General features: G+C 58.2%; 1 protein-coding gene across 3 annotated transcripts in view; it reads right to left on the reverse strand.

Moving 5' to 3' along the window:
- The window catches only part of RHCG (Rh family C glycoprotein), a 34,291-nt gene that overhangs the window by 20,059 nt on the left and 691 nt on the right, over positions 1 to 13,541 (reverse strand). For 2 of the 3 annotated variants that reach the window (XM_036013161.1, XM_028502364.2), the window contains exon 1: positions 211 to 459. In XM_036013161.1, coding sequence (XP_035869054.1) covers positions 211 to 400 — 190 coding nt within the window. In that variant the 5' untranslated portion in view covers positions 401 to 459. Of the gene's footprint in view, positions 1 to 210; positions 460 to 13,541 lie in introns of those variants that run through there. The other variant, XM_036013162.1, reaches the window with a different exon arrangement.

The raw sequence follows: 13,541 nt of genomic DNA on the forward strand, positions 1-13,541 counted from the left end.
CACGACGGGGAGCGGGGAAGGACTTTGCACATCTGGCCGTTTCTCCGGCGTGGTTCCCGGGGACCGCGAGCGCCGGCGTGAGGCCGGGCGGAGGCCGAGCGAGCCGTCTCCTCCTCCCCTCGCCCTCGTTCTCAGCCGCCGGGCGCCGGGTCAGAGGAGAGCCCGCGGGGATGTGCCGCGCGGGTGGGCCTGCCGGGTGGCGGGACTTACTGGGGTAGCGGTAGTAAAATTCGTTGTCCATGTCGTCCCCGGAGACGTTCCCGCTTCCCTTGTTCTCGATCCAGTGGGCGTCGGAGTCCTGGTCGTAGCGCACGAACACGCCGAAGAGGACCACCATGGCCACCTGCAGGAGCAGGCAGGTGAGCGGCAGCCGCCAGCGGACGTTGGTGTTCCAGGCCATGCTGCCGGGGGCTCCTGGCCGGGCGGGCTGCGGCGCGAATCAGGGGCTCGGAGGAGGACAGGCTTTTAATAAGACCCGGGCGGGGACGGGGCGGGGCCGCCACGGCAGGTCGCCGAGCGCCCGCTCCAGGTGCCGCCCGTGCGCGCCCCCGCGCGCGCGCAAGCCCGACCCGCAGCGACGGGACCCACAGCCCGGGCTCACCTGGGAGCGGGGACAAAGGTGGGAGCGGTGGGTGGGGCGAAGGCGCCGCCGCTCTGCGGACCCCCCGCCTCCCGGACGGCACTGCTGCCTCGCCCGCGTCGTTCCCCTGAACGGAGAAGAAAAGGCGGTGCGTTTGCCTCCCGCCGAGATAGACAACGGAGCAATTCCCGGACAGAAATGGCTATCACCGTCGTTATCACGAACCCTTTCTTTCTGTGGTTGCGGAATTCTTACAGGGCACCTGCGGAACCGGGGAAGGCTGAGAACCCGCCACAGCCAGCGTGGCGACACCTCAGGGCGAAGTGGTACCCGCCTGCACCGTGGAACGGGAGCAGGTCAGTGGGGAGGCTGGAGAAGCCGGAACAGAGCCTGAAGTTTAGTTAATAGCCGCGTGCCCACCCACGTTGGTTTCTTAGTTGTGACCAGTACACACTGCTTATGTAAGATGTTAACAGCATGGGGGTAGCCCTGGCCGGGTAGCTCAGTTGGTTAGAGCATGGCCCTGATACACCCAGGCTGCAGGTTCAATCCCTGGTCAGGACACATGCAAGAATCAACCAATGAATGCACGAATCCGTGGGACAACAAATGCATGTTTCTCTCTCTCTCTCATTATAAAAATAAACAGTAGGGGGTACACAGGGACTCTGTACTAGCTTTGCAACTTTTCTATAAATACCCAAAAGAATTGGGTATCAAGGAAAAATCATATAAAAGATGGTAAGATGAGTTTGTGGGTTTCTCATGAGGTCACTGAGAGCAAGGACCGGGAATGACCCATTGGTTCACGTGTGGGGTCCTGACTTGCGCTAACTCTAGCATTTGAGTTGAATCTATGCTCAGTCTGCATTTTGTCCAAAGAAATCTGGTTTTCTAATTTTTCTTTTAGAAAAGCGTACTGCAAGTGTATTGTAGAGATTTGGGGGGGGAAAAAACCAGAAAAGTACGAAGAAACCGAAACACACCTGTAACCACCTACAAATCACACTGGTGAGAGAGAGTCTGCTACACCGATGTATGGCCTGCTTTATTTATTTAACATTTCGTAAGCGTCTTCCCACATTCTTCTTCTTCTACAGCATCTTTTTCCTTTTTAAACCTCACCTGAGGACTTTTTTTTCATTGCGTTTTGAGAGAGAGAGAGAAATATCAATGTGAGAGAGAAACATCGATCAGTTGCCTCCCATACACGCTCCAACTGATCATCAAACCCACAGCCTAGGTATGTGCCCTGACCGGGGATCGAACCTGCAACCCTTCGGTGCCGGGGACAACACTCCAACCCGCTGAGCCACACCTGCCAGGGCACACCCACATCATCTGCAATGGCAGCCTATACGGTGCTTTATCTGGCCACCCCCTCGTGCTGAACAATGAGGCTGCTTTTGATTTGTTTGGTATTGTAAAGAACGCCATCTTCAGCATCCAGGCACATCAGTCTTTTCCTAGAAGCAGTGAGTTCCTGGAGGCAGTGAGTTTCTAGAGGCAGACCTGTCTGGAGACATATCTCTAGATTCCCGCGGAAACAAAGCCCGCACCTCCTGCCCGAGAAACGAGCGAGCGTGGTGCCCCTGCCCCCTGGCCAGGGCTGGATTTGAAACAATGGTTCCCAGTGTGGATCCCGGATTTGTAAAAGCCGCAAACACCACACAGAATGCCAGGAGCTGAGCAATTGATTGGCATGCTGGGGACTCAAGGGTGGCCCCACGGTGCCAGCCTGGGGCACCGGGGGGTCCCTGCTTCCCTGGCAGGAGAAGCAGCCCGCTTTGAGACACAGCCAGACACGGGTGCCTGCTGCAGCCAGACCCTTTCAGCACATCCTGGTGGCCCACGACCCTTCGGGGGGAGGTAGGGGGCACTCCCAGAGAGGAAGAAAACGAGTCCTCAGGGAGGCTAGGGAACGGGCTCACTGACACACGCCGGGCTGTCCGGTCTCACAACACTGAGGAAGGCCCGACTCCCGCTGTGCGCACTCTGTCCAGGGAAAGACATGGAGGCGCGCAGCAGGGGCGGTGAGTGGAGAGGAGGGAGGCGAGGGGCTGCGGACCTTTGGGGTGAAGTGGGTGCGGACACACGACCCCAGGAGCCATCCGTCGCCGCGGTGGTGGGGCCGCTGCTTGAGGATAGGGGTGGCGTCCGTCTGACTCATAACTCTCTGCCTGGTGCAGGTGAGGAGGAAGGAAAGGGTGAATGATGTTCCCTGAGCACCTACTATGTGCCAGGCTGTGTTCTAGGTGCTGGGCTATACCAGTGAGACAAAGAGGCAAAAGTTCTGTCTTCATGGAATTTGCTTTTTTGGGGGGAGGGGCCATGTCAAAAAGAAAACAAGTACAGTGTGTAGTCTGTTAGAGGGTGGTAAGTGCCATGGAGAAAAATTATGCCCCCCCCGCCACTGAGTTTGTACAACACAAGAGAAGGCACAAGTTGTTTGCTCCCGTGGGTACAGCAGAAGCAAGCACTTTCCTAGGTCGTTGAGGAGAGTTTGGAGGACACTGGGGTGATCGGGGTGGGCTTCCTGGAGGAGGTGAGCCGATGCAGGATTTGCTCAGCAGATAAGAAATGGACCTCCCCCCTCTGCCCTTTGCCTCTTCCTCTCTTGTCCGCCCACTACGGGAGGAATCCAGGCCAGCTCCTCGCCCAGCCCCGCGATTCTGATGACCATCAGAAAGCTGTCATCCTGGGCCTGGCCTCTGAGAGCAGGGTTCAAGAAACCAGCTGCTCAGGTTGGCGGGGCTGGGCAGGGGTTTCCCCTGAGACGCCAGTCACTTCCTCCCAAACTGCAGCTGCCTGGGTAATGGCGATGACAGGGAGGTGTTCAGGGACAGGACGGCTGTCTCCTGCGGGGAGAGAAGCAGAGGGCGTGGCAGCCGCCTCCGCAGGCGAGGGGGCAGGGCGCCGTGGGGTGAGAGCAGAGGTGAGTCCCATCGTCGTGCTGGGAGGCAGGGGCTCCCTGCTCCAGGCCGGATGGTCAAGGTGAGGGGGGTGTGCAGGGCCAGGCACTGGGGCACCCTTCCCTCTGCCCACCCCTCTCGGCAGATCGCCCTTGGCCTCCTTGGCCTCGGTCCCATGAGCGGCCTGCGATGGCGGCCGGGGCAGGACACCAGGACTCGGGCGTTCGGGGGGTGGGGGGCGGGGTCCCAGGACGGCAGCTTTGGTCAGAGCGCATCCCCTCTCGGGGCCTCGTTTCCCCCATCCTCAAATGACCGAGGACCTGGGGTCAGCCCCGCCTATTGCCCTGGTCTGCTGTGAGGCTCCAGGGAGAACCCCCAGCCTGGCGCGCAGCCCTGGACACAGATGTTCAAAGGGGCCGGGGTTCCAGTCCCAGCCCTACTGCCTCCCAGCTGGGGGCCCTTAGGCAAGCTGTTGACCTCTCTGGGCCTCCCTTGCCCATTCGCCTAATGGGGTGACAGGAGGCCCCACCCTCGGGAGGGCTGTGAGAACTAGGTAACTCTAAGGTATGTCCTGACACTAAGGTGGCTCCCGGCTCCCCTGGGGATGGGTGACTTCAGCGCCAGGAGCCAATGTTTCAAGGAAGCAGTCACTTTGGTTTGCATGTGGAAATGAGTAAGAAAGTCCTGTGGAAAGCTCCTGACTAAAACTGGGACTGGCTTCCACAATGTCGAGCAGCGACTTTCAACTGGTGTGTTGCAAGAATTTTTTTTAATTGGTTGATTTTAGAGAGAGCAAGGAAAGTGGGGTGGAGAGACAGAGAGGGAGAGGGAGAGAGACATCAATTTGTTGTTCCACTTATTGATGCGTCTACTGTTTGTTTCTTACCTGCGTCCTGACTGGGGACCCAAACCTGCAGCCTTGGTGTATTGAGATGATGCTCTGACCAGCTGGGCTGCCTGGCCAGGGCAAGAATGTTTAAAACATGCAGTACCTGACTATGCAGTCAGGGGCACTGGCCTCTCTTCCCTCAGACGCTCGCCTCTCTTCCCTCAGACGCTCAAATGAAAAAAAAAAATGACCACAGCCAACACAATAGTCATCTAGTGTGAATGAATCAAAAGTATACCTACTTTTTTGTCAAACTGGCAAAAAAAAAAAACCCCACATTCTTTGTTGTGCGGCAGAATCTTAGTAACTAGTTTTCGTGCCACGAGATGAACGAGGTTGCAGATCGCTGAGGCAGACAATGGCACGTTCTTCTCCGGGGCTCTCTGGCCTGGGTGCAGGAGGACTCAGGGGCTCCCCAGGAGTGGTGTGGCTGCTGGCCCGTGGGGTGAGGGGAGGGCACACAGGTCTCTGTGCAGAACTCTCTCCTCCATGACAACCTGTGGGATCAAAACCAAGGTCACACTGGTCGTGGGGGACGGGACACCCCGTGCTCCCGGGTGGGTGGATCTGAGCGGGACACAGCATCTCGTCCGTGTCCTTTCAGACACAAACGCATACCCCGAATTTAACCACGCGGAAACAGTAGCTACCCCACATTGAGGGACATTGTGTAAGGCAACAGGCCTGGGCTCTTTTTTAAGAGACAGGGGGAAAGGAGAGAGAAAGAGAGGGAGGGAAACATTAACATGGGGTTGCCTCTCGTGCACCCCCTACTGGGGGCCTGACCCGCAACCCAGGCATGTGCCCTGGCTGGGAATCGAACTGGGGACACTTTGGTTGGCAGGCCAGAGCTCAATCTACTGAGCCGCACCAGCCAGGGCACATGGCACACCTTTTAAATCCAGGAGAAAGTTAGAAAAGGCAGGGACTCTATCCACAGACACAGCCAACATTCCATTGGGGCTGATACCAAGTGCGTCCTCCAAGTGCGTCTTTTCTCAAGTTACAGCCTAAACATGGCAGAGGGTCCGGGGCACCCAGGAGGGGTCCTTGGCAGAGAAGTGGGCATGAGAAAGGTCCCCAAACGCATTCCTGCCCCCTCACACCTTTGCTCAGAGGGCTCCATGACCTGAATCCTGACAGAGGCCAGCCTAACCACAGCTTTCGAGAACTGTTCTCCGGTTGGACCAAGGAAACCAGTTTTCCCCCATTTTTTTAAATCTGTGGGAGAAAACAAAGAAAGGGGAATTAAAAGATCTGGGCTGCAAATGCCAAAGAATTGTCAGACCTATGGTGAGAGCCATGCGGCCCCGGCGTGACCCGGCAGGAGCCGTGGGCAAGCCGCTTCCGAAAGCCCTGAGCACAAAGGCGGACCCTGACTCAGCTGCGGCCCGGGGGTGGGCCGAGCCCAGCCCCGCGCTGCACTCGGGCTTCTTGCTGCATGGCAGGATGAGGCAGGCTGGTTGGCAGAGGAGGCAGAGGCACAAGATGGTCAGGGCGCTGCCCCAACCCAGGAAGTCCTCCGGGCAGGGCTGGCACTGTGGAGCAGGAGGGACCAGTCGGGAACCTGCAGCAGCAACCACGGATCTGCCCCTGAGGACTGAGCTCTCATTCATCTTCTTCTTCCCTGAGTAACTCCTCCTCTACTGTCAGGGTTCATCACCAGTATCACTTCCTCCAGGAAGCCCTCCCTTGGGGCGCTGAGTACACGGCAGTGAACTCCAGGATTTCCCCGCTTCTGTCTCCAGCTGCACGTCCCTTGGGAGAGGACAGTAGGTGGTTCATCACTGTGTCCCGCATGCTTGGCAGATGACTGGGGGGATGCGGAGGAAATGAGAGGAGCCAGGAATGGAGGGGAAGGGAAAGGGGGGGATGGGTGGCTCAGCTGGCTGGGTGTCATCCGGTACAGCAAAGGCTTGTGGGTTTGATCCCGGATCCCCAGTCAGGCCACATACCTACCTTGCAGGTTCCATCCCCGGTTGGGGTGCCTATGGGAGGTGACCCATTGATCTCTCTCTCTCTCATCAACAAACATATCCTTGGGTGGGGATTGAAAATAAAGGGAGGGGGGAAGAGGGAGTAGGGAAAGAGGAAGGGAGGGAGCAGAACCTGTCCCCACACAGAGGCCCAAGGCTCACCCCTGCTTCATGGATGGCAGTTTATCCACAGCGTTCCTCGCCAGGGCTTCCCTGCAGTGGGGACCCATTCTCTGCCCCCTGCAGGCCCCGGGCCAGGGCCAGGGGCTCGGCCCAGGCCGGTGGGCCCTGAGCCTGGGATTGTGGAGGCTCGCGATGAGCACAGGCTGGCCAATGAGGGTAGGTAACCCTCGGGGCTGAGGGGGAGCCCAGCCACAGGCAGGACTGTGCAAATTCCTATTGGATCCCATTCTTGTGTGTTTCAGTTTGACCCGCATCGTTTCTGAGCGGCGTTCTTAGAGCGACATGGGCTTCTGTTGAACGTTGTTCACCAACGACAATCGCATTATTGTCGTCCCTGAGTATAGAGGGAGGGAAGCTCCTTGTGGCCGATGTAAACAGAGGAAAGAACAGAAACATGACCCAGAACCCTAGAGGTAACCTCGCCGACCTTCTGTGGCATCCCATTCTAGACTTTACATGCACCTTTACCTAGCTGTATCCCTGCGTGTCAGTCTGTAAACGTTCTAGAAATAACTTCCTGCCCTGGCTGGCGTAGCTCAGTGGATTGAGCGCGGGCTGCAAACCAAAGTGTCGCAGGTTCGATTCCCAGCCAGGGCACATGCCTGGGTTGTAGGCCATGGCCCCCAGCAACCGCACATTGTTTGTTTCTCTCTCTCTATCTCCCTCCCTTCCCTCTCTAAAAGTGGATGAATAAAATCTTAAAAAAGAAACAACTTCCTTGTAAGTTAGCAGCACTATGATTTATCCAGTCCAGTCTTATAGGAGGGAGCAGCACAGGCTCCAGCAGCGTCTGTGGCCAAGATGATTGGCAGTGAGATCTGGAAAGGCGTGGGCTCCCTCTCAAAAGGGCCGACCCTGTGCGACCCCACCTGCAGGAGGCAGCGCGAAGGGGCCTAAGCCTGGAGACAGAGAGTAGAGGGTGGCGGGGGTGGGGGCGAGGCAGAAGTGGGGTGGGGCGGGGCCGGAGGGTCCAGTGGGCGAGAGGTGGTGCTGACACTACGAACGGTGCGAGCGTGCTTCACGCCCGTGAACCGGAGCCCTCAAAGTGGTTAAAGTGCTCTGTTTTATGCGATGCGTATTTTACCGCAATTTTAACATAAATTAAAAAAAAATACCCGGAAAGGAGGAAAACCTGCGGGCGCACAGGCCAGCACCGTCGGGATGGGAATCTGGAGCAGGGGGCAGGACTAGACGGAGCCGTAGGTGGGCGGGGAACAGCGGTGGGAGGGAGACGTTCGAAGTGTTCCTTTTAATGCTTTTTCGGTGACTCTGTTGCCTATTCAAAACACGCAGCACATGATACTTTTTTTTTCCCCAGCAAAAGAAAGTTCTTTCTGACGTTGAACTAACACCTGTCCTATATCTGTGATGTGCAGGTCGAGTTCCTCCTCTCAGTGATAGTTCCCGGAGTCCTAAGAGTGTTCTGCTTCCTCTGGGCGGCGTCTTCAGCTCCCTGTGCCCCCTGCTCGGTATTCTGGGGGTGCCGGTCCCTGCAGAAGGGTGTCTCTGTCTGTGGGCTCTGTGGTGGACCCGTGTGGTTTGGAGACGTCGGCATCCCCTCCCCCTGCCCCATGGCCTCTGAGGCTCCTCTGGGGAACGTCCCACTGTGTTCGGTGTCTGTCGGAGAGGGTCCCGACTGCCCACCGTGAAAGCAGAGGGTACCAATGGCCCCACCAGGAGGCAAGCTTGTGACTCAACCAGTCTCCTCGTTCTTCCTAGGCTCCGCTCTCCCGCTGCTTCCTCTGCGGGGGTTCCCGCTGCCCAGGCCTCCAGAGCTGCTTGGTCTGGCCCATTCTCTGATCCTGGCCTTCCAGCCTCCGTCACCTCTGTGGGCCCTAAAGGCTGCTGGCCCTGGAAGGGGTTTACCTGTGAGAGAGGACTCCTGGTGGGTGACTGGGCCCAAATTCGTACCCAGAGCCTAACAGCTGTTGTTTGTAGGAAGCCTCTGTCCTACTAGCGGCCGCACCACGGAAAGGGATGGGGGAGCCACAGCCAGGCTGCCTGCCCAGTGTTCCCGCTGGCTGAGCCGACGCTTACAAAGGGGTTCCTGGAGTTGTATTTCCACCAATGGGCTGAGACCTACCTTGTCCAATCGGAGCTGCGCAGCTTTGTCTTCATTTGCATCTTTAGTGACTAATCAGAGTGGCCCCATAATGACCAATCAGGGGTCAAGATTCCAACCAATCAGGACAGTGCTATCTGGACCATTCAAAGTGTGCCGAGTTGGATCCTTCATTTGCATAAAGATGGACCAGTCAGGATCCCGGGTAAACAGTTGGTCTGTATAAGTGGGCCTCCCCTTTGATTCAGGGGAGCTCCCTTTCCGCTTCCTCTAGAGGCTTCCTTTCCTCGATTTGCATACTACTCACACGAATTAAGGCTCTTCTTTTACTGCGTCCCAGGGTGGGGACTTCTGTTGGCTTCTGGTGGCAGTGACCTCTTGTTGACAAGGCCTTCCAAAAATTTTCGCTTAAACTGACCAGAGCCAGCCTCTGGAGTTCAAGAGCAAGAATCCTAACTGATAAAAGCCACAATTTACATACAATGGGGGTAGGGGCTGATGTTCTGTTTTCCCAAGACTGCCTCAGTGCCTTCCATCCCACGTGCTCGTCTACAGGCTAGCAGCTCCTTCCACGGAGAAGAGGGTTTGTGTCTTCTGCTCTTGAACCTGGGCAGGCTTCCGCAAATAGATTGTGTGACTTCTAACGCTAGGCCATAAAGAAGCCAGGCAGTTGTGGCCTGGTCCCTTGAGAGGCTTGTTCCGGTGGGGAAGTCGCCCCACTACGTAAGAAATTCAATGCCCCCGATGCTGCACAGGTGCCTGTAGATGGTCTGGCTGACTGTCCCAGGTGGGACCCCCAGCCAACAGCCAGGATCAGCGCTCCCCGCGTGAGCATGGTGCTGTGGACACCCAGCCCAGTCCGGCCTTTACATGATGGCAGCGCCCGCCCACAACTGTCTGGGCACCCCCAGCAAGGACCTCCCAGGTAAGCCTCCCCAGATTTCATACCCACAAAACCATGAACAAAAAGTGGATCATTTTTTAAAAATTTTTAAAATGTATTGGTTTTAGAGAGAGGGGGGGAGAGAGAGAAAGAGAGGGAGAGGGAGAGGGAGAGGGAGAGAGAGAAAGGAGGCACCCATATGAGAGAGAAGCATTGCTTGGCTGCCTCCCATTGGCACCCTGACTGGGAATCGAACCTGCAACCTTTTGGTGTATGGAACAATGCTCCAACTGACTGAACCACACCTGCCAGGACAAAAAAAATGGATTGTTTCTTAAGATACTAAATTTCTTTTTGGATTATTTGTTACGCAGCACTAGAAACTAGAGGTGCTTGCTTGTCTGCGACTTATCTCACCCCAAATCCTTTTCATATACCGCCTCATGCGAAACCCTCATGAGTCTGTGAGTTGGGGACAGTGATCCCCTGGTTGAAAAGAAGAGTTAGTCGGGCCTCAGAGGGGACAGGCGACTGGATAAGTGTCACTGTGCAGAGTGACACTGGTGCCTTTTCTGCTGGGGCAAAACCCAAGGCTGAAGGAGCAAGGGAAGGAAGAAAGATGCTTTTTTTAAAAATTATTTTTAGGTTTTATGTATCTACTTCTAGAGAAAGGGGAAGGGAGGGAGGAAGAGGAAGAGAAACACGGATGTGTAAGCGAATTATCAATCAGCGGCCTCTCACACGTCCCCAACCTGGGACCTGGCCTGCAGCCCCGGCCTGTGTGCCCCAACCAGGAATCAAACTGTCGACCTTTCAGTTTGTGGGACGACGCCCAGCTCTCTGAGCCGCACCAGCAAGGACAGGGAAGAAAGTTGAATTAAACAACACAACGTTGCATAAATCAAGTCTCCTGAAGCTTCGAAAGCCTTTCAAAGGGATTAAAGGGCCCACATTGCTCCACCCCACGCATGGGCCAAATATGACAAGTGAGACCTGCAGCCCATGGGGTGGGGCTGAGGACTAGGAGCTGTCACAGAACCTTGCCGTGACAGAAGGCCACAGAGCGTGACCTCCTGGTACTTGTAAGCCACCTCCTGTGATTCTTAGACCAGTCCGTTAAGACCCGGGCTGAGCCCTCCTGCAGGTGGTTGGCTTCGAGTCGGGGAGACAGCACGCACAGGCATGAAGGTGGCGACCGGCAGGCTCAGCGATAATCCCCTGCTGAGTCCCCGTTCAGAGCTCAGCACCGCCTGAACGCCATCCCTAATCCTGCCGGGTTGACAGCATTATCCTGCTGTGACAGTCGGAGGCGCCGGGGCGGGTGATGAAGTGATTTGTCCCAAACATCACTCAGGGAGGGTGTGCGGGTTAGTGAAAGGGTCCCACTAGGTGGAGAAGGCAGGGCAGCGGGCGGGGATGGTGGCCCGGGGCTGGGAGCCACAGGGACAGCTGGTCCTAGAGGAAGAACTGGCAGAATGTGGAGTCCCCAGAGGCCGGAGAGTCGAAGCTGCAAGGGAAGGAGCAATGTCCCCACCAGCCTGGGGGGACCCTGGGGGACTCGAGTCTTGTATTCATTGACTTCCCAGCGAGAAGGGGCCCGTCTGGTCAGACCCCTTCAGCTGAGATGGGGCCATGGCAGCCGGAGTGGAGTTGCCTACGGTCCCCCGAGTGACAGCAGCCGGCCAGACAAGAGGTCACGGTCCTGGCTCCTGGACCAGTTCTCTCTCAGCGTCGCCTTCCTTTGGTCCTGGGGACCACACTGGGGCTATAAGCAGGGTGACCCTTTAATATATTACCCAAAGCAGAGGGAGAGAGGGCGTTATTAATAATTACACCAGGACGGCGGGTGTAAACAGGACTGTCCTGGGCTCATGGGACATACAGTCACCCTAGCGTGACAGCTGAACGCCACCCACCTGCCCACGGGGAAGGCTTCCTTGCGGCTGAACACCCTCCACGGCTGGTGAGGGGCCGGAGGACCCAGCAGCCCCGAGGGCCCGGCCTTCCCAGAGGTGTTCAGGGCGCCCAGAGCCGGCGGCCCTGCAGCTGGCCTTGCCGCCCAGCCGGAGCTGTGTACGCATAAACACAGGCCTTGCTTGTCCTGTCCCCACCTATCAGAGGACACGTGTCCTGCCAAGCCCAGCAGGGCTCCGGTCTCAGGTGCTTCCCTCTGGTGGGGGGCGGCCATGGAACCGAACCTGTCTCGCCACACGGCTGTGAACAAGGGCCTGCTGTGGGCCCCAGGGCTGCGGGTCCCTCCTGGGCTGGTCGCGGGGCGCAGTGTCCGGGGTATGGGCTAGTAGTGTGCTGTTTGCTCCCCCTTCCTCACACCTCCGCCCTCCCCCGGGGCCGCCGCTTCTCTGACCTCACGGTGCACAGGAACACCCGGGGGCCTGCTGAACTGCAGATCGGGACTCAGCAGGCCTGGAGAGGGGCCCCAAGCGAGGGGAGGCGAGGCCAGCGCTGCTGGGCCGGGGGCCACGTCGAGTGGTGAGTCCAAACGGGCCTCCCCGGAGAGGCCCTCCCTGACTTCGACCTACACGAGGCCCCCATCACCCCCCCCCCCCCCCCCCACACAGCATCCTGGCTCCAGGGCAGCCGTCCGGCTCACCACTGGCTTCTGCGTGCGTCCCTGGCGGCGGGAGATTGGTCAGGGACAGAGGGTGTCTCCTACGCCCACCCCGAGCGCCAAGCCTCTCCCCCGAACGACGCTGGGCGGCGTCCTGACAGTTGCTTGGGCACACGGCGATGCAGGACTCTGAGATCTAGATTTGCGTCGCTTCGGCAGTGCGTGCGTGCGTGCGTGCGTGCGTGGCGAGGCGTTCAGGCGGCCCCAGGAAGCTGACGCAGGCCCCTCCCCCCAGGGGCCCTGAGTCCAAAGCTGCAGGAGGCCCAGCGGCCGCCTGTGTAGGGCAAGCTCTTCAGGGGACTCGTCGCTCCCCACCGTGGCTCTTGACCTTCCTCGTGCATCAGACGCATCTGGGGCGTTTCTGAAGTCACACCCCCAGAAATTCGGATTTAATTGGCCTGGAGTGGGGCTCAGGCACCCCACTTTCCAAAGCTCCAGGGTTCTCTGCCCTGTCGAAACCGACCCCAGGGATTCCTTCCCCACGAGCCTGAGCCTCCGCTCCCCGCTCCCCTTTGTCCCCAAGGATCGGTTTCATCTTGATCTTCTCTTCCCCCCTGGGCTGAGCAGGCAGGGGGCGGCTTCCTGGCGCGGGGCCGGGTTGGCAGTGTCTCTAACTGAAGGAAAAAACGTTGTGTGTACGCCTGCAGCAAACCCAACCCCACAGCACGGGTGTGTGTACACACACTCCCAGAAGGAAGGGATCTCTCGGAGAATCTGGTCCAGCCACATTTTTGGGGTAAAGATTTTGTTTATTTTTAGAGAGACGGGAAGGGAGGGAGAAAGAGAGGGAGAGGAACATCCATGCGCTGCCTCTTGCACGCCCACCCCCGCCCCCAGCACTGGGTTTGCAGAGGGCACCCAGCCCGCTGAGCCACAGCAGGCAGGGCCAGCCTGTCACATGGGTTTCCCGGGTGAGGAAGGTGAGGCCCAGAAAAGAGGACGTGGCTGGTGCGAGGTTCTGCAGTGAGCGAGGTGCAGAGCCTGGGGAAGAAGCCCCGTCCCCTGGCGGGGAGCTCACAGCGCTGTCCCTCCGCAGGTCACCCTGAGTCCTTCCTGGGGCTGCAAGAGCAGAGGACTGCAGGCGAGGACCTGGCTCTTTAAACCCTCCTCCCTTTCCAGGCAAGGCAGACGGGGGCCTGTGCAGTGAGCAAGCACGGGAACCCTCAGGAGGTGACCTTGGGCAGGGAGGGGGCAGGGGGGGCACATGGCCGCAGAGATCCGATGGCCCCTGAGATAAGGGAGCTGGGGGGGAGGGAAGGCAGCCAGCTGAGACTATCGCAGGGGAAGGCAGCTAACCCTGTCCCCAGTGGCCACCTACCTCACCACGGGGGAGGGGACAGGAGGGGGGGAGGCATGGGGCAAGGGCAGCAAATAAATAGCCCCCTGACCACGGCAGGGGCCCCGAGTACACAGTCAGGGATCGCAGT

Source organism: Phyllostomus discolor, chromosome 12 (genome assembly GCF_004126475.2).
Source record: "Phyllostomus discolor isolate MPI-MPIP mPhyDis1 chromosome 12, mPhyDis1.pri.v3, whole genome shotgun sequence".
NCBI classification, from domain to species: Eukaryota; Metazoa; Chordata; class Mammalia; order Chiroptera; family Phyllostomidae; genus Phyllostomus; species Phyllostomus discolor.